General features: G+C 43.5%; 1 protein-coding gene across 13 annotated transcripts in view; it reads left to right on the plus strand.

The window, feature by feature from the left end:
• Nucleotides 1–16,904, plus strand: part of MBNL1 (muscleblind like splicing regulator 1) — a 118,573-nt gene extending 101,669 nt beyond the window's left edge. For 9 of the 13 annotated variants that reach the window (XM_062582902.1, XM_062582913.1, XM_062582912.1 and 6 more), the window contains 6 exons: nucleotides 597–650; nucleotides 1,356–1,509; nucleotides 7,357–7,392; nucleotides 8,085–8,179; nucleotides 11,600–11,674; nucleotides 13,522–16,904. In XM_062582902.1, coding sequence (XP_062438886.1) covers nucleotides 597–650; nucleotides 1,356–1,509; nucleotides 7,357–7,392; nucleotides 8,085–8,179; nucleotides 11,600–11,656 — 396 coding nt within the window. In that variant the 3' untranslated portion in view covers nucleotides 11,657–11,674; nucleotides 13,522–16,904. The remainder of the gene's footprint in view (nucleotides 1–596; nucleotides 651–1,355; nucleotides 1,510–7,356; nucleotides 7,393–8,084; nucleotides 8,180–11,599; nucleotides 11,675–13,521) is intronic. The other 4 variants (XM_062582904.1, XM_062582905.1, XM_062582908.1 and 1 more) reach the window with 4 other exon arrangements.
• Nucleotides 16,905–20,780: the final 3,876 nt, after the last annotated feature.

Consider the following 20,780-nt stretch of genomic DNA (forward strand, 5'->3'; position numbering starts at 1 on the left):
TGCACAACTGAGAATGCTTGAATATGGCAATTACATGGAATAGGAACAGTGCAGCATACTTGAAAGTATTAAAAATCAGTAGGTGCAGGCTTCCAAAAGCTGTGACCTGTAGGTAAATTCTCCGTGCGATCCCAGAGATCAATTCCGATGAGCCCACTTTGATAATTTGCTGTAATTTGTCCTTCATTTCACGTAATGCGACTGTTAAAATGCTACTTCATGCGAAAGACTGTTGCGTGGTGCCCGTAGCCCGGCGAAACACCCGCGAGAGAGGCCTTTTTCTGTGTCGGTTTACGGATACTTGAGCAAAAATGCAGGCGGCAGGCTCCCGCGCTCCCGGCCCGCCGCGCGCCCCGACAGCGGGCGGCCGGCGCCGCGGGGGCCCGCGCCGCCGGCGACCCTCGGTAGTGCCGTTACTGTGCATGCTCAGTCTGTTACCCGTTGTATATGGCATTCCGATGATTTGTTTTTATTTGTTTTTTCTCACCCCCCCAATGCACTGCTGCCCCCATGACGCACCTCTGCTTGCTGTTTATGTTAATGCGCTTGAACCCCACTGGCCATTGCCATCATGTGCTCGCTGCCTGCTAATTAAGACTCAGTCGGCTGTCAAATCACTGAAGCGACCCCTCGAGGCAACCTTTGACCTGGTACTATGACCTTTCACCTTTTAGCTTGGCTCGTAGCCGTAGGTCGCGCCGCGGGGCGCGGGGCGGGGGGCCGGCGCGGCCCGGCCCTGCCCGGGGGCTGGCATGGCTTGCGGCGCGGCGCGGCGCGGCTCGGCGCGGAGCCCGCGGCGCGGGGCGTCGGCTCGGCCCGCGCGCTGCTCCGCGCGCTTCGGTTAACGTCGCTCCCGAGGCGGGGGCCCGCCGCGCGGCCTCCCCAGCGCGGCCTCCCCAGCGCGGCCTCCCCGGCGCGGCCTCCCCGCGCGGCCTCCCCGCGCGGCCTCCCGGCACGGCCTCCCTCGCGCGGCCTCCCGGCACGGCCTCCCTCGCGCGGCCTCCCCGCGCGGCCTCCCCGCGCGGCCTCCCCGCTCCGCCGCGGCCGGTCCCGTAAGGCACGGCTCCCGCGTGCGCGCCGGCCTGGCTGCAGCGGTAGGCTCACCTGGCGCTCCCTTTTGAAGCTTTCACCCCGCCTTTTATTTGGTAGCTCAGTCTGCTACGCCGCTTGCTTGCTCATGGATAGACATGGTGCTGCCTGGGTTTTTTTGCCTTCTACTGATTTTTCTTTTTCCCCTTTTTCTCTCTCTTCTCCCTCCCTCCCGTCCTCCTCCACACCCGCCCCACCCTCCCCACTTTTCTTTTTTTTTTTTTTTTTTTTACTGGACTTTATTTTTATACTCATCCACCATTCAGGGAATTCCTCAAGCTGTACTTCCCCCCTTACCAAAGAGGCCTGCGCTTGAAAAAACCAATGGTGCCACCGCAGTCTTTAACACTGGTATTTTCCAATACCAGCAAGCTCTTGCCAACATGCAGTTGCAGCAGCATACGGCCTTTCTCCCACCAGGTAAGTGTTCGTTGCGCGGCTTTTTATGGGGAGGGAGACGGAGACATTCTAGAACAGCGCACACCAGGAAAATAACCGTTTGCTTTCAGCAGTAGATGTCTAAAGTTACCGGCGCGGCCGGCATGGCTGTCGTCAGGTGCCGCCCGAGGCTGCGATAAGCGGCCCGGCGCTGCAGCAGGCGTCGGGTCGCCGCAGCGCCGCCCGCCCGCCCGCAGCCTGCGCTTGGGCACCTCTCTTGGAAGCGGGGCAGGTGTTTTCCCACCTGATGTGAACAATCAGCATCATGCTCTGTCCCTCCAGATCAGAATACCAAATCTTTTCTCTCGTTCCTCTTTCCCGATTAACTTTACTTTATTACACATCTCCTCAGCTGTTGTATTTGTTTCTGTTTGCTGTAAGACCCCTTTGCCTTTAAATGCTTAGCAACAGTTGCTCCGAGTCACAGACCTGAAGGTTTTGGTTTTAATTATGGTGCAGTAATCATAAAATGGACAGACAGGCAATCTCACAGATAAACTACTTGTGAAGCTACAAAAAATCAAGGTTCAGGCCTCTTACACGGAAGCCTCAGTGTTGATTTCGGACTAAGCAAAACTTGAGGTGCGCTTGTTATTACTCAAGAATGGCCAAAATTATTCTAGTGGAATTGCTGAAGAATTGATGCCTGTACTATTCACATGTGCTGAAGTCCCTCCAAAGTACCTGGAACTCTTGTACAACAGAGACTTAAAGTTTGAGTATACATTTCAGTTCTGCAAGCAGCACTTCATAAAAATGCACATTTCTAGTATGTTACATGAATTTATGCCTATAATAAAACATCAGAGTTAGTTTTTTACACACGAACCTTGCATTAAAATACCGCTGTAGTTCCAGGAGGTATGTAAGAAAAAGACATTTGGTACATCTGTACTCAAAAAATGCGAACATGTCCACAAGGATGGTACTTTGTAATGCAGAATCGCTATGGGAGAAGGAAAGAAAATTATACTCCAGCAAATGTAAATATTTTATCCTAAACATTTTTGACAAGTATATTGCCAGGCATTTGGTATAGTACCATTCTTTCTTAATGGCACGGTCTGTCATAGAACCAACATAAATTATTTAAATAGCACAGAAAGAATAATTGCTTGATGTAGAACATCATAATAACATATCTAAGTTCCAAAAACTCATTGCAATCACTAAAATGTGTTAGTAAACGTAGCTTATTGCAAAGCTTGTTGGAGTCAATAGAAGGTCTCTGATTAAGTGAGGTCAGGTCTCTAACCCACACGTTAAAATACATATAAAAAGGTGTATATGATCACAGTCCATCCTGTAGATACTAAACAGTTTCACAGATTTGTTTTTGCAAAGCATAAAGTATTTACTTAGTAAACTTTGCAAATTTCCTACTTCTATTAAATCGGTGGGGATTGGATGATTTCCAGAAGTACTCAACATTACTACACTACATTAAAGCACCTTGAGCTTAGAAACTTTGATTAGATATTATATACTATAATGTATATAATATACTACTATGTCTTTGTATGCATCAGACCCCGTTTGCCTTACATAGTTCACCAGGATCTTTCTTGTCAGTAATTGCACACAACATACCTCAGTTCTTACAGAGGCCGATCTGTACTGAAACTTAGGGGCGTTTGCATAGTGACTCTGTGCTTCATTTGAATTTTCTTGACCACTGAAGTGGTCAGCTGAAGAAGAGTCAATTTTCTTAGTTTGGGCTACCCTCCTAATTCTAGTTTTACATTTTTCAAACAGCATCAGTTTTTGCTTTCCAGTAGTCTAATACCTCTCCAGAAGTATGAATTTTTTTCCACCTTGTCTTTTTTAGTTTTTTCTAGGTATGTTAGGACTGAGTTGAAGTTAGCTAGCAGCAGTCCTGCTTGTGCGTTATCATCTCATCGGCACAGCTTTGGAAATAGACTTTCTCTGTCAGGCCCCAAGAGGTAACAAGGGAGCACAAAGTTCATGGGTGACCTCAGTTCCACTGCCTTGGAACGGACACAAGTTAGTTCACTGGCTCTGGATTAAAGTAACATTTTTCAAGTTCAGGCACCCAAAGTGTCATTATTAATATATATTCCCTGTTGCTTCATCTGCAGTGTATCAAAATACAGCAGGTCTAGAGGGCAAGGATGCTCCCAGATGTATGTGTTACAGGCGTGTACCACGGTGGAGGGCTTCGCTAGACCCTCTTGTCTGTAGGACATTTCACACTTGATGTTTCACCCTAGAGAGTTTTCATTTATATTCCAAAACCCGGATACTTCTTTCAAACTATAGGCTTGACTTTGGCAGCCTGTATGCAGGGGTGTCTGAAAGCAAATAATGGGAGCATCCATGACAGGGAAAGGGTTGCCTCTGTTGAGGGAACCTGTTCTGTAGGTGCCGTAAAGGGTTGTCCTCTGTGGTAAGGAGCGCTTGGGGACCTGCAAGGGACAGGCCAGCTGCAGGTGTGCGGAAGAGCTGGCAGCTGCAACAATACTGTGGATGTCCTTCACTCAGATTTGTGTTTAGGGAAAAATCTGAACACCAAAGCTGATAGGAGATTCCCAGTGGGTGACTCTGAACCCTGCAGGGCTCTTGAGCCTTGTCTACGAAAGGAAGTTTAGTTTAAAAATTATGTGAATCCTTCGCTAAAGGAGGACTAAGTATTTTAGCTGCAGATACTTTTGATGAAAAAGATACAGTTTCAGATTGGCTAGAACACTAAAGTAAGTCAAGTTAGTCTGTCTAATGAGGAGGCTCTGCACAACTTAATATTTGTTCAGAGCATAGTACTTCAGTCCTAGCTGGTAACCTTTGCTGCTTAGGCAGACGTGCGGGGGACCGTTTCGCCGTGGGGCTGTGAACCTGCGAAGGTACTGCTTCTGTACCTGCTCTTTGTCCTGCAGCAACTGGCCAAGGGCACGGTTGTGTGTGCACACAGAGATTGCCTGTGTGCAATGAGATGAAATTCCTGCCCCAGTGCCCGTTCCCACCCTGTGCTTCAGATCACTGTCCTCAGCTGCGCTGACACGGCCGCTCCTGGCCTGTGTGCGTACGCCAGGTGACTGAGCAGCCCTTGGGGAGAGCAGTCCTCTGGAAGAAAGTGATCTGGTTTGCAGGATGCTCCCAGAAGCTGTTGCACTGGTGCAGCTGCAAGGGGGAGAACTGCAGCAGGGGAGCTGCCCCAAGCAGGCAGTAATGGAGGCTTGTGGCAGCCTTGCCGGTAAGCCAGTACGCCGCGGAGCTGTGTGCTTGCCGCTGCGCCAGCGCCGGAGAACTTGCTTTGTCATTGTCGTGACTCAGCAACCGCGCAGCGCTTGCCTGAAGAGGTACCTGGTCAAACGCTTCCCTCCGTGGGGCTTCTGGGTCGGCATAAAGTTCTCCTTCAGAGTGCTAGGGAGGGAAAGGTCAGACTCAGTCCCTAACTGTTCACCTAAACGGCAGTACTGATGCTGTCCGCAGTGATATTTGTAAGTAGGATTTTGTAGACTGCACTGATGCAAGTAGACTGAGAGAAACAATGTGAGAGGGAAAAGAGAAGAAACTGCTGAAGATCCCAGTAAAAGTAGAATCCTTATCAAAATAGCTTTACTGCACTGCAGAAGTAATCTGGTTGTGGGGTTATGACGACTTAACAGAGCACATGCTTGAATTAAAATTCTGCCATGTGCTGAAAATCTAGGGAACGTTTGAAACTGCACATTGGCTATTCATACATTCTCATTAGTCAGTCAAAGCTTCTGAAGTCAAGATGAATATTAAGGTCATAGCAAAAATGATTTTTATTATTGGTAAGAGGGTCATACAGCATTATGTCTTTGTATTTGCAAGTTATTGCACCCTAGCTAGTATTTTCATTGCTGCCTTATGTTCATTTGCTGCAATTCCCTTTCAAAACTGTGTGCACTGGTTATAAGGTTAATGATGACAATTCAGACTAAAATTTTGAGCTGAAAAGCTTTACATTGACATTTCAAAGAGTCCTTATGAAAATCTAACTTGTTTTTAGCATGTAGACTTAATAATGCATGGAGTGATGTAATATTCTAGATGTAATTAAGTATGCACAACCTTATAAATAGGGTGTTTCTTTAGAGACACAGAATTGAAATATTCTTCTGTGCAACTTCATTGACAGCATAGAGGAGTTATAAGTATGACTGAGAAAATAGTCTTATTCTTTGCACTTTAAGTAAGATTTTTCTCCATTTCTTTATCTTATAAGCAGTTCCGTTCACTGTTGCAATGATTCACATATGGAGAATTCAGGAAAGCTGTCCTTCTTTTAACCTTTCTTCATGAATATTTTCACTCTTTTCCATGACATAGAAATAGAAGAGTAATTAGGAAACATAATTATGCCATTTTCTTCATGGCCTTAAAGATACAGTGATGACAGAGAGTAACCTTGTGTCCTGCAGCAATAATATTGACATTTTTGCTGCTTAGTTAAATGCTCTTGAGATTGTGCAAGCCACTACACTCTTTGGCACCAGCTAAAGCAATTTCCTGTCCCCCTTGTTACTGTCACATAATGTCAAGGAAACAGTATTGCAGTAGCTCCCACTTGCACTCTTCTAGAATATGTTTCTCTTTGCATTGTGATCTCTGTTCCTAGGTTTCAGTATTTATTTTAATTTTTGCTGCCAGAATAATTACAGTATTAAAAAATCAATGTTTGTTAAATAAAAAAAGCAAATCTGTTATTAAAAATTGATATTCTGAAACATAACCGTTTGAATCATTTATCTATAATATTGAAATCAAAAACTGAAAATTCTGAATTCAGTGTGAAGGAAGGCATTTTGCTATGTAGAGTAAACAGAATTACCAACTTAGTGCATTTAAAAATTGACACCTTAATGTTCCTAAGAACACCATGCTCCTCTTGGCTATGTAGTTGCAATGAAGAATCCACAAGATGCAGTCACTGTAATTATTTTCATGTAGCATAAAGACAACTGTGGGTTGTGCGACCATCACTATTGCTGGGCTGTTAGCAAAGAATTCGTGCCAGTCTGCTATAGTCTGGTGGCCCAGACACCAGAAGATTTAAATATACCCCACAGCAGGAAAAACAAATGCGAAGCAAGTATTCTTAGGTATTGCTGTGTGCTGCAAGAGAGACTTACCTGTTTAATAATTCCTTTGACGTGCATACTAGGCAAACAGACATGAGCCTAGCCAAAGTAAATTAGTCACTTCACTGGCAGCTCACAGGGGGGCTGCAAATACTGGAGAAAACACTGTATGCCAAATTCACCCCTTAGGAAAGCTTCACTTAGCCCCTTTCATCTTCCTTCTTCCGTTGACACAACACAGCCTTGCACTGCACTTCCCAGGCGGTTTCGGAGGGCCAAAGCAATGCTAGTCCTTCACTCCAGTTCTTCTGTGTATCCCAGCGTAGTATCAAGTGTAGCCCTCAGTTACCTTAGGCAGCTGCAACTTTTAGGTATTTCTTTTCAGCTGAGGGAACGAGGTTAAAGACCATTAGAAAGCTTGTGTCAAAAGACAAATGATTTAAGGCAAAAAGAATTATAAAACTAAATTAAAGAAAATTTTCCTAGTTATATTAATATATAATCGAGTTAGACTGAAATAAAGGCAAACAGAATATACCAGCACACAGTTCAATCACCTTTTTTCCCTTCACTGAAGTCTAGTTCTAATGGATCACTGTGCTATTGTATGATTTGATTGTGCTGACAGTTACATGCCACTGTTCCCATAATAACAATTTTTCTTCTTTGTTCAAATGAAATTTTCTAATTACACGTGTGATGGGTTGTTTTAATTCTTTTCCCTTTCCAAATCCACCTTCCTGTTGCAATGCATGATGGGCAGGCTCAATATTGTGCATGACACCCGCTACAAGTGTTGGTAGGTGCCAGCTTTGTTTCTTGATTATCTTAAACCTTTGGTGCAGCTCACGGACCCTCAAAATCCACTGCTAGATTTTAACTTATAACTCTTGTGCCAATCCATCTCCCTTAGTCTCCTGCACTAACACCTGTCAATTAAATGCAGTTGTTTTATTTAATTGACACGGATACATAAACGTCATTAATTTTGTATATAGCTGTTTGAATTGCACAGTGTTCCTTGGTGGATTTTGATTGGACTATGAGTTCCAGTGTTTAGAACTATCTTGTGTTAAATAAAAGACTGTATCTTACTATAGCAACATAGAAATATACTGTCCTTCAACAAGATTAATTTTTGTGTGCAGTAAATATTTGAGTTGAATTTTTATAGAAAAATTGTAATTATAAGGGCATTTAAAATTCTTCTACTGATTTTTGTATTGAAATGATTAAGCTTGTTTGTGTCAGTTTTCTTGATTTGATGGTAACAAGCATTTTCCCCTTTTTTTCTCTTTCATTTTCCTTCCCTCTTTCTCCCTGGAATGTTGTCCTGCTTTGCACTGTGATTGCATGTCACGCGCTGGCAATGATGTCTCGGGCTTTTTGCTGTGATAAATACCATGCTCAATTATCCTACCACATGTCGCTCTGGTTCCCATACTGCTACACTCTTCTGTATGTTTGCTTATATGATTTTCCTTCCGAAAGTTCCCATGGTGCACGGTGCTACGCCAGCCACTGTGTCTGCAGCAACAACATCTGCCACAAGTGTTCCCTTCGCTGCAACAGCCACAGCCAACCAGGTTTGCTAATTTACAGCTTTGTTCCTTACAGACAACTTGAAATTGGTGCTTTTAATGAGCATGGGGGTTTTGATTTTACCTCTTGTTGGCCTACACATTCTCTCTCAGATCTGCAGCATAGCTTGATAAGCCTTTATCCATGCTCAAAAGGTGCTGCAGTTCCGTTTCTGATGCTAAAAATAATTGATAATAGAGTTTCTGACTCAGGCTTAACATTTATGGGCCGTGCTGCTTATTTCTGCTCTCACAGATGTAAAGAGAAAGGGATAATACACGGAACCCATTAGTCATTTCTATTTACATGAAGCCCACGGTTCCTTTTAATGCAGAACACCGATCAAAACCAGTAAAAAATTTGTGCAGAGGGATTGCAGGATCAGAATTTTAACAATCTGAGCATGTTCTGACTCTCTTCAGCTCTTCCAAAAGCAAAACAAAAATGTTTGAGCATGGGCCACACAGAAACATACATTAAGCCTTTGTTTCAGCTTGTGATTCTGCTAGGAAGTAATTCTGATTACTTTTACAATACACAAATTTCAGTTAATAAAATGTGCATTAAAATATGGTTTTATTTCTAAATAGCTATCCTGATTGTTGCCATGTTTGGATATGTTTTAGGGAAAAAAAAAAAAAAAAAAAGTAATGCTTTACTAAATAAGTAAGTAAAAATCTTCCCAGAAAAGCCACAAGCTGTATTCTAAAGGTAAGCGATAGGGGCCAGATCAAGCACAGGCAATTCCCACACATATTAGCTGAAGCTTCACCTGAGAGTAGAACTGGCCTGTTGCTTTTATTTAACTAGATTCTCAAAAATGCCAGTTTTTGTAGTACATCTAACTGAAAATGTAACAATAAAAACTTTCAAAAGACCATCTGATTTCTCTTATGAAAATAATTTTTTTTTCAAGATTTACTAGTAAGTCAGAATTGCCTTATGTCATCAAACCATCAAATTCTGATCTAAGGTGCAAGTGTTGCTCTCAACTCAGTGGAAATGACACGTGTGCCTTTTAGAAAACGGAAGGAAACATTTTCTTTAGTATTTTGCAGGTTTGATTCTGTATTTGCAGTTAATTCTGGGGTCAGCGTCAGCGCTGCAGGCAGGCCCACCTCCGGCGTACTCGGCTCCAGCTGGGGTCGTTAGGGCTGACTCCACGGACCGTTTTAAATCACACTGTACAAGTTCAGTCAGGTTTGCAGCTGCAGCGGGGCGCTGAACAGTAATAGCTGCGCCTGTGTCCTGTTGGGCTGGCACCTCGGGAGCTAGGTCTAGCTGTGCCCGTGAGGTGGGTGCTGCGTGCGGAAGAGAGGAGCCGGCTCCTGCGGAGGCGGGCGGCCCCAGCCTCTGCCGTGTGCCGGTGCAGCCTTTCCACCCGGGCTAGCAAGTGCTGGGCGCTCTCCCAGCATTAAGCCCAGAGTGTCTGACCTGGAGCCTTCCCACCTTTGCCTGCTGAGCGCTGCCATTTTGTACTAAAACTAGCTGTATGTTCTTTGGTAACATTACCAAACCAATCTCTCAAAAAATAATATTATAAAAATTATACCACTGCAGTGATATGTAGGTATGTACATCCCAGGTCTCAGAACTGGATATTTTAAAATTCCAGACAATATTCAGATTAGTCTGCTTAGAAAGTAGCACTTTGTGCTCATGAGAAATGTTTAACTGAGTAAGTTTCTCTCACATATTTAAACCAGCATAAGACTTGCTTCGTATCTTGGAAAACTAGTTGATAGGATTGATACCTCTGTGTTACAAAGCAACCAGCCACCCGCATGCCTAAGTATCTTAATATTGTAATTTATTGCACAGGGCAGTTCATTAAAGTCTTTACATCCTCTGTAAGTCCAGAGAGTCACAAGAACAAGCCAAACAACAGAAAAAAAACTTTATTTTTTAAAATCTCCTCTGTCTAAATTACAGTGCACTTTCCCAAATAGATTCCAGGGAAACTTTCTGGTGTAGAATCTGACCATTTCATGCATATCCTCCCTGGAACTTCATAACACAGTAAAGTACTGCAGCCAAACCTTAATATATACATATATAACAAATATATGTATATACTATGTGAGCAATGCTGAAATTATTTAATGCCACACAATGCAATGTGCATGCATGCCGAAAGTCTTAAGATCTGGCCCTTCATCTTCATTGACTGGTGTTGAAGGTCCTTGGTATGTTTCGACAGCACTATCCCTGATGCTTCTACACAGTTGGGTGCAACAGCCTCTCCTGCAGCAGTAGAAAAAAATGGTATGAGAAGCTTCATTATGCTTGAAGCACATTTCTGTACATAGTTGGCAATGTTGTAGAATTGTGTGAAGTTGCTAGGGAGGAGAGGGCACAAGGGGTGGAAAAAACACCTAGACCTATAAGGTGTTTAATTAAAAATATACCTCTGCCTTCCCTTTTCTCATGTGGGTTAACAGATCAGATTCCTTAATATCCATTAGGAAAAAGAATCTTTTCAAGTTCAACAGCTGTTTGTAATCATACAAATCAATTTTATGTCATTGGCCCAAGCATGTTTTCCTGTACTCGTCTATTTGCTTCCTCAGCTGGACTTCTTGGTCCTGTTTGTAATGCAAGATTACTTGCAGTTCTTCTAATATTTGTATGTACTGTTGTTTTCCTGTGTTAAGGGCCTGGCCTGCAAGGTCTGTTTAGACTCACTCCCATTGACTTTAGTCTGTGTACCACGCATTGGAGCATTGCAAGACCAGGATCTGAAAATGAGATGTAGAATATGTGCTTGGTTATTTGTAATGCTTGTAATATACTGTGATTTTATTTTTTTTAATGTAGCTTTGGAGAGCCGTGTAGTGAATTCTGTTTAAACATACTAACATTTTGAGAATTGTTTCACTGATTTGGGGAGTCTTAGCTCAGCTGATCGACCATGATGCCTCATGGCTGGAAAGAGCACACAGCTCTTCTCGACTGCTGGATTTTCACCAGCTGTGAAAATCAAGCTCAGGGCATCTTTAGGTTGGCATTCAAAAACCAAGACAATGAAAACAGGGAACACTTCTCAAAATCTGGCTGAACTAATGTCATTATAGAATTTATCATTTTAAATGACACACTGATATCACAGAACTTTGTGTAGGCCAACAAAAAGGGCTGTTTTCAATTACTGCACTGCATGAACTTTTGTAGATTTTAACTTCTCTTAATTTCTAAACAACCAATAATACTTATTTATATTGTCAAATAGTACTTACCACAATGTTTTCCAGTTTTAAGTTGCAATGTAGCGCTTAAGTTGACTTTAACTTATAGTTACAATATAAAATCCACCAACTCACAGCTGATCTTCACTTTTCTGAACTGTTATGTTCTGTAGCAAAATGCTCTATCTCTGGGTTGGCTCATTGCACACGTTATTCATTGTTTAAATTTTTTACCTGTAGATACCCATAATATCTGCCGAACATCTGACTAGCCACAAGTATGTTACACAGATGTAGACATTTTGTCATCAAACAGTAAGTTTCCAATGTGTTGTTGCTTGCAGTTTTCGTGCTCTGTATATGTGCATAATTTGTCTTTTTCAGAGATGCAGTGTTCTTATTTTCTTTTAAAGAAAACTTAGAAAATATGGGGGAAAGATTGAAATCCCATTGACTTGCATATTCTTGACATTAACCTGCCACTGAGATTTCTGGACTGAAGCTTTGTCCTACAGAAATGTTGTCCAAAATTTGTTTTTACAAAAGTGGAGAAGTGATTGTGTTATGAATTTCTCTCTAGGATCTAGCAGTCTGCAATTCAGAGCTATTAGGCTTGACATTAGTTAGGATTTTTACATAATTCTTCACTGAATGGAGATCCCATAATTAACAGTTACCACCCTATTAGCTACTGTGTTAGACCAGATATAGGTCATACTTTGTACATATAGAAGGAACACATTATATGTATAGCTGCACTTTTGAATAGTGAAATTAAAGGCCCTAAAATTAGCATTTCATATAGAGGATGATGGCTCCACTGACCACTGACATGAGCCAAGGGCCAGGTCTAGGAGGTAGGTGGTTATGTTAAGCTGTCTTCAGAAAGAACTGATTTTAAATCTCCGAAAAGCCAGCATCTGTGACATTACAGGCTTCATCATCTAACTCAGACCTGATATCTCTTGAACACAGATTGTCAAACTATGATACAGTATGTGCAGTATTTTTGTGGCCTAGGTTACATGGCAAAGCGAGGTTGCACAGAATACAGGCCCAGTTTACACTCGTGTCGTTTTGATATGTACTGTGGTTTCAGGTGGTATACGTCAGCTTTTTATACTGCAGGATTTTTCCCCAGAAAGCTTGAAATCTAGGTTTGTGTGCCTGAGCTTGAAAGATTTTTTTCTCCTGTATCTTTCTATGAGTAAATTGTAGTTTCCCATCTGTCACTAAATTGCATCTTGTAATCAAGGCCATCAGCTGCGCCATCACCTCCACTAGAATAGCTTGTGGTTTGTATTAATGTTCTCTCCCAGACTCCGTTTCTGCTGTGTTGTTATGGGACGATTTGGCCAGAATGGAATTGTTATTTCAGATAAGATTTAACTGATTTGCCATAATAGGTTTAGAGTAATAGTTATTCCTTTCAGCCCAGCAAAAATATTTTGAGTAGTTTAAGCGACTCAGGTGGAATGCTTCTGACCTGTAGTCTGAACTTATCAGACTTGCCTCTACAGTCAACTGGGGGTAGGAGCGTTCCTGTTTTAGGCACTCTCTTGAGGTGGAGGAGGAGCCACTCTCGAGAGGTCTCTCTTGTATGATAGACAGTAGAGACAGAGAAATAGCTGTACTACGGAGTAGTTAAGTATGAAAAAATATCTTGAAGATAGAGGATCTAGATCCATAAAGATGTTAGGTGCCTCTCAGATACTGGGGTCTCATTTGGGTTCTCTCTCTCTCTTGTTTGGGTTCCCGGATTTTACGTGGGCAGTGGCAGCAGGACCTGGGAAGAGAAAAAAGCCCATGGCTTTTCCAGCAGCACTCACACAGCAATATTTATGGGAATCTGATCCTTACAGGTTCTAGGCTTTGAAAGTGGGGAAACTGTTCCCCCAAATTGTGATACCACGGTAGCAGGCTCAGGAATACTGGGAGGCCATGTTTTCTATGCTTTTATCACTGTTTAATTTGTCTGTAAAGTGAACCTCTGCTATGAGGACATTATTTGAAGGAAAATCCTGCAGGTTTTTGGATGCAAAATTGCCCAATATTCAATGACAGATTTTCCTTGTGTTGTAACTGCGAAGTTGAGCCCATGTGGTGCTAAATGAAATCTGTAAATAAAATACTGAAAATGATTTCTGTTTTTCCCTTTCTAGATCATAACTAAAGAGAAAAGGACAGTGTGTTTGGGTTGAGAAAAGGACAAGCTCATTAGCCATGATGTATATACCGTCAAGCAACACTCGGATACTCCCTCAGCAGTAAGACATCCACACATTGCATGTTAACAAGATGAAACAACAACCTGGAAATCCACTGCACACTGTTGCCTATATACTTTGTACATTTAATTGATATTTGTGCTGAGGTGATCTTATTGTCTAAAAACTACAACATTGTCTATCTTTTCTAGCGCAGAAGGTATGCATATGTATTTGAATATGCATATGTAGTCTATTTCCTACATAATCACATATGTCACCTTGAAAAGACAGACTATGATGTAACCATAAATCTATTATGTATTGGTACGTCTGTAGACCAAGGTATAATTTTTTAAAGTAAGTTTATTTCTTTCAAGGTTTACAAATAACAAAGGTGCACCTTGTATTTAAAATTGCCATTATAGATGAGAGCGTGCATGCACAGTAATTTTTGTTTAAGAGTAATATTTTTAATGTAATAGATTGTAAGAAGTGGTAAGAGAGGTATCTGACAGAGATGAATGTGCCAAGCAAAACCACAACTGTGTATATTTTAAAGCACATCAATGGCTTTAAGTACCATGTTGTTAAGGATTCTCATGAAGTGCCATAGACTGTACATCAAATTAGAGTATTATTTCTGCAGTGTTATTTTCAGAGCCACATTTTCACTTACGTTATTAGTACTAATCAGTCAAAGGGCACCATTCTGTTTCAAAACCAAAGCTGTCTCAGAAATGGCCAATTATTCCTTACAGTAACAGTAGACAGCACAAGAAAGATACTCTATCCATACAAATTAACACATACTGGACATATATATAAACTATTTTAAGGCATTGTAATGTAATATTTATGCATATTTTACTGTGTAACATGATATATGAAAGGGAGAAGCCATTTCTGAGACACAGTAACAAATGTTTGAGGAACTTATTTTGCTTCTATTTATAGCCTCTGTCAAAAGTCAAAAGGACTATAAATGTTTTGCAGAGATGGGTTTCACTTTTACTTCATCAAAGTCACACTTTACATAGTGACTCTAAACAAAGATGAAAGAAGCACTGACATCAGATGCATGACAAACCAAAATATGAAAAAAATGGAGATGTTAATTAGCATAGAAAGTGGGTGGGTTAAATACTTGGGTGAGTTTTATATGTGATTTTTTTTGTTCAGATTAACTGCTTATAGCCTTAGAAAGCCTTTACAAAATAAAAATAAAAAAAAAATAGATGTGCATTCAAGTTTTAAGAATGGATTCATCCAAAGGAATTCCTTTTTGTGGTTTGGATGTTGCAGCTAGTAAAGGATATTTTTTGCTCTGTTCAGCAAAGTGCTGAAGTGGGGGCCAGGTCACTGGTAGTATAGCGTGGAGTGGAAGAAGCGCGAGTTCAGTTGTAGAACTCTCCATACTTCCAAGTTTACTGCAAGTTTTTATGCTTGAGAGAGATGCTTTATAGTATAAGAATGAGGTGTTGATTTTACTGATTGTACTGTACATCTATTAAAGCCTTAGATTATTACATTACGGGTTAAAACCCATACCAATGTAATTTCAATCGTGTTAAGAAAGTATAGGTGACTTCACATGTTATTGTAGTTACTTAACATTATAGAATATTACTTATTTTTTTCTTGTTAAAAGTGTAGTTTTTATTTCTTACATTTATTAGATTGTTTTCATTTTCTATTACCAGTTGAATACCATTTCAGTTTATAGAATTTTGTTTTATTAGAGTTTATTGATGACTTTTTCAAAATACAAAAAAAAAAGTAGTTTTCTTCATAACATACTCAGTTTTGAATTTACATGTAGTGTCATATGAGTATTCGTATTATTGTTAACTAAATGATTTATATTTTACTGATTTAATATTACAATGTAAGAATGTCAGTCATTGTTAGTTCTTGTCTAGTTTTCATTAAAAGAACAAAGATCTTTTATATGGATATCTTATAATTATATAATCATTGCTAAGTAAGAAGTTAAGTTGTTGCTATCGCAACAATCCTGGCAGACAATTGAGTAATATTTTGATGATTTATTTTGTTTGTAATTAGTTATTATGAGAAAATCTAGTTCCTAGATATTAGAATAAAATTTATTTTCTACTGTATCCATTTCAAATGTTAAAATATTGTTTAAATATTTTTTGAAATCCCTGAATATCAGGCCTTGTTATAAATAAGCTGCATAATCAATAGATCAAGGGACTTTTTGTTGATAATCCAAATACTCAAAGTTTACGTAACAAGAATTATAGTGTGTGTGTGCAAACTCTTGAGGGTTGATTATGCTGCAGTTTAGCATGTGGGAACGTATAGAGAGAAGGTTGACTTTTTGCACTTCTGTATATAGTCAAAAAAAGAGAGAAACCTGTATAATAGTAAGATCTTATTTTGAATAAAAATGTCTATAATTACAAGGAGTTTTGTTAAGGCTAATAAAATGACAGGCTGAACAAAATTGCTTGCAAAAGTGGCACAGAGTTAGCACTCCATACCCCTTCAAAAAAGTTGCTTTGCTTTATGTGGACAGCTTGTAGTTTGCCAGGATTTTTTCAGCTGGAAAGATATGCCATCCTTCCAAGATCTCATGACTGACAAAAGCTCCACTGGTTCAAATCTGCCTGAAAATCATTAATAAAAAAAAAAAAGAAAAAAAAAAGACAAAAAAAAGCAGGTACTTCAAACCATCAAGGTGAAATCATGGATCAAATATTCCGTACATTATTCAAAAACTACTGCATGTTTAAAGTATCAAAAAAACTATATTAAAGATATATACTACTCAAACCAGTTTCTGACAATTTCAATGGTTTATTGTTCACAAAAAAAGATTCTTCAAAACAAATACTGACTTTCACAAAAGAGTTAAATCATGAACAGGCAAACCAAACAGCACACCGTAGCTGTAGTTGTTATGTGATTATTTTTTATTGCTGTAGTGGTCCTGTTCTTTTAGCAGGTGAAAACAAAAACCCTATGGAATTTTACTGTTTTAATGAAAAGCATTCAAGAAACCTTGTCATTATATATGCCAAAGCTGGAAAGAAAAAAAGATTTGGCCATTATTTTATCTGGTATCTCCAGTACTCACACTGAAAAATTAATGAAGTTGCACTTACTTGCAACCCTGCAACTTTCATCTGCTGAAAGGACAGATGTGCTTGGTTTTACTATTATGTAATCACAGACTTACTTTTTGCTTGTAGTTGCTCCAAATTATGTACTCTGTCCTGGGCTGCAATTTGTTTTTATGCTTATTTTATTATTACTGCTATAGTTGACCTTGCTGTATGGAAAAATAAAGTGAAATTGCCCTAATAAAAGTTCTCTTTCTTAATTATATTTTGCTATACCAGGTTAAACGTTCCACCACTTACTTTTGCATGCATTTTTAATTTTATTCACATATTTGCATAACTGAAGGGGCATAATTTATTTCAGAGGAAAACAAGCTATATACTGGTCTTCATTTTTTTTTTTCCACAATGCATATCGTGTTAAATATACAGTAGAGGTAACACAGTTCTAGTCTGTTTTATCTAGGTTAGTTTCAGACTTGATTACAAAGTTAGATCTTAAAATAGAAATATATTATGGTAACTTCCTGAAGAGCATGGAATAGCAGCCCTTAGCCAATAATTTCTGCGTCAACCCCATAATTTCTGTTTGAACTACAACTTATCATTTACCTGAATGTGCAATGCGTTAGGTACAAAGATACCCTGATCTGGCAGCCAGAAGGTTTGTAAGAAGAGAAAATACATTTTGTGACCTGATCCATGCATATTGGTGCAGGTTGCATCAGCTGACAAACTTCTGGAGGTATTTGCCAGGTCCAGTGAAGAAGCTAAAACTTCAAGCTAAGCTCAGTTTGCTCTCAGGTTTTCTGAGTTTGCCTGATAAATTAACCTCATTAAAGGATGTGAGTGATAAGGACGTGGTGCAAGTGGAGTGAAGGAAGCTGCAATGAGTTTGCTCATCCTTACAAGGCAGGAGGTGAGCTGCAAACCCCCAATTTTCCGTGTCCTCGTAAAGATCTACGTTCGTTGGTTCAGAAAAGCTGCTCTTAATTTCTATTATCTGGAATTACAGATAGAAAGAAAATGAATCAAGAATGTATAATTATGGCTGAATTTACATACTTGTGATTGAAGTTTCCCACTTGTCTGCTGGCTCTTTCAATTCAGTTGTGCATCCTGTGCTACGATTTCTCCTTAGTGCCAAGGTTTAGGGCAGAGGCCGGGAAAGGTTACGCGTTTTTTGTCCAGAACAATCCTCTTACCTGCCCGAGTTACCCGTGTAAGATGCCTCGTAAGGGAGAGCTTACGGGGTGCCACGTCCGGAGTGCAGAGCCCCCGGAGAAGGCGCTCGGGGCCGCGCGGCGCTGGACCGCCCGGCAGGCCGGCGGCGAGCTGTGCTGGCGGGAGGGTGCCTCTGCCGCGGAAGCGCGTTTTCTGTTCTGCGCGCTTTTCTCCAAGCGCTAGGCTGGCTCTGAGGTGCCAGGCACAACCCTGCTCTCCTCGCTGCGAGCGGCGCCGGGAGCGGGACGCGGCCGCGGGTGCTCGGGGCGGGCGCCCCCGCCGCGCGGCGCGGGGCCCTCGGCTCGGCCCGCTCTCGGTGCCGCGGGCGGGAGAGCGCGGTGACCGACGTTAGGGGGAGCCCGATTTACGCCTGCTGAGCGGCCTCTGATAAGCCGTTGGAGTTATTGCCAAAACACCCCAGGTTTAATTCAGAAAACGAAAGGCAGGCGAGCGCTGTGGCCCCTGCTAGGGGAGAACGGCCGTTCTTCGCGGCCGTCTCGGCTGCCTCCTCCGGCCGCTTCTAACCCAGCCTGGAACGAGCCCCCCCGCAAGGGTGCGTTCAGAAACATTCGTGTCATCTCCTTCGTTCATTAGTCAGACACTTAATTAGCGTGTTAGGACACCTCATTCCTGCAGGCTGAACAAGCAGCTGTTCTGCACCGACGGTTGTGATTACACCACCATTTTAATTCAAAGTTGCATTTAGTTGCTAAGTAAAAATTTGCCAAGCAGCCTCAACGCTCAAAATTTACTGCAGTCCTCTGGCCTCGTGCTCCTCTGCGGTGCTCCGAGCCCGTCGCTGAGGTCCCTGCGCTCTGCGAGCTGGTTTCTCTCGATGAGTCTTCGAGAAGCGAAGGCCGCGTAAAGCGGCCGCTCGGCACCGCTGGCACTTGGGGATTTGAGCGGGTTTGGGGGGATTCAAGGCACTTGGGCGCGCGGAGGTGGCGGCAGGGCTCTGCGGCGCGGGCGCTGCCGTGCGGGCGGTGGCACGTGCCCCGCGGGCGCAGCAGGTGTCTGGAGAGAGCCGCGTGTCCTGCGTGTTTCTGCTGCTCGCTGAAATCGGGAAAGGACCGCGGGCGCTGGCAGTGGGCGCAGACACCTCTCCCAGGACGCGGGCTGCACAGCGAGACCGGGCGGGACGCGGGCGGTGCGGGCAGGGAGCTGCCGGCTCTGGAGCGGGTTTCCGTGGGGCGCTGGGGTGCAGCAGAGGAGCCGCGTGGTGCCCAGGGCCAGCTGGCGGGATGCAGAGCTGCCGCGGTCCGGGAGCCCCGTGAGCACCCAGCGGTGCTCTGGAAACGCCGGGACCTGGGGCTCGGGCACCAGGAGCCCTGGCAGGGGATGGCCCACGGCAGGGGATGGTCCACGGCAAGGTCTGAAGCTGCAGGATTCCTACCATGAGACAGGAGACCCAGCACAAAGCCCTGAAGATGAAGCCTTTAGCTCAGGAAGGAGCAAAGCAAACCGCCAGGCTGCCCTTCGGGAGGAAGACCTGGCTGCTGCCCTTGCTCGACTGGCAGCAAGATGCTGGAGCAGAAGATCTGCTTTGGGGCTGCAGAGACCAAACCACCCAGACTGTCCTCACATAGGTCCACCTACGGGTCTTTCCAGCATCTTCCCAAGGACGAGGGAAGCAGCTGCCTGCTCGGGCGATCGAGCCGACCCATCCCCTGCGCGATGTGGGAGAGGGCGACGCAAACCCCGCGGCCGAAGGGCAGGCTGAAAGGCGTGGGGCTCTGCTGAGCACGGCAGGTGCCCGGGAGCAGGAGGGAGGCGGGCGGCAGGCTTAGGAGCAGCCTCCGCACGGAAGGAACTTCTGCTCGCAGGGGCGCTGGCTTTCTCCGCTCTGGGCCCGGTGCGGTTATTACCCCTAAACGCTGCCCGGCTGGATGTGTTGGACGTCCAGAGCCGCTTGGATCGCGGTCGGCGCGCAGCGGGGCCCCGCGCAAAGCGGAGCAGGGCCGCAAACAGCCCTGCCGCCGCGGCCCCTCTTCCGAACGGCCGCGCTCGAGGGCAAGCGCAACAGCGGGGGCAGCGGTTTGGCTTCCGTTCAGGTTCAGGAGCTCCGAAACAGGCTCTACGAGCGAAACGAAACGTGTGCTTCGGTTTTAGCACGATGTTATGGAGCAGCACGAGGGAAAGTCCTGCCGCGACCTACGTGGGGCGGCCGGCCCTGCGTTTGCCGCAGGCTTGCGCCACTGCAGCCTGCAGCCCGGGGTCTGCGCAGCGCAGCCTCCTCCTTGCGGGGTGATGGTGTCCATGCAGTGCTGCACCCTTGCAGCATCCTTGCAGCGCAGCGGCATCCGTGCAGCGCTGCGTCCTCGCGATGCTGCGTCCCTGTGCTGGAGAGGGGCCGGGGCCGCGGGATGCTCGATGGGCCACGTCTGGGTTGGGGCGCCAGCCCCTGCAAGGCTGCTGGGGTGCGGGGAAGGGAGCTTAGTGTAAGAGAGAAGCAGATTTTAAGGATTTTTGTCTTGAGGTTTTTTTTTTTCCTTTGGTGCTAGATGATCTTTCTGGGCTCTCTTTTCTCCAAGCTCCATCTGCCTCATCTTTTTTTAGTTCAACAGAGAGGAAAGATGAATTCAAGCACAGCAGACTCGTGAAGGGCATGATCTGTAGATATTTGCTGAACAAAAGTGGTGGAACTTTGCATTAAATATGCTCTGCCCACAAAAAAACCAAGCCCCTCATGCAAGGAGTCTCTTTGGACTCGCTCCGAGCCCACTGTGGGGAGCTTTGGAAAGGTTTTGGGGAGATTCTTAGCTGTTGTTCGAGCACCGCCCTCATTTCATGTTATTCTTCACCAGCTCTCGCTAGTTAACGCCTATCTACCTTCCCTGTAGGCGTTATGACTGCATTTTTTAATTATAAATTTGATTCAGACTGTTCCTTCCCTCACTA

The sequence above is a fragment of the Rhea pennata genome, chromosome 9 (assembly GCF_028389875.1).
Source record: "Rhea pennata isolate bPtePen1 chromosome 9, bPtePen1.pri, whole genome shotgun sequence".
Taxonomy (NCBI): Eukaryota; Metazoa; Chordata; class Aves; order Rheiformes; family Rheidae; genus Rhea; species Rhea pennata.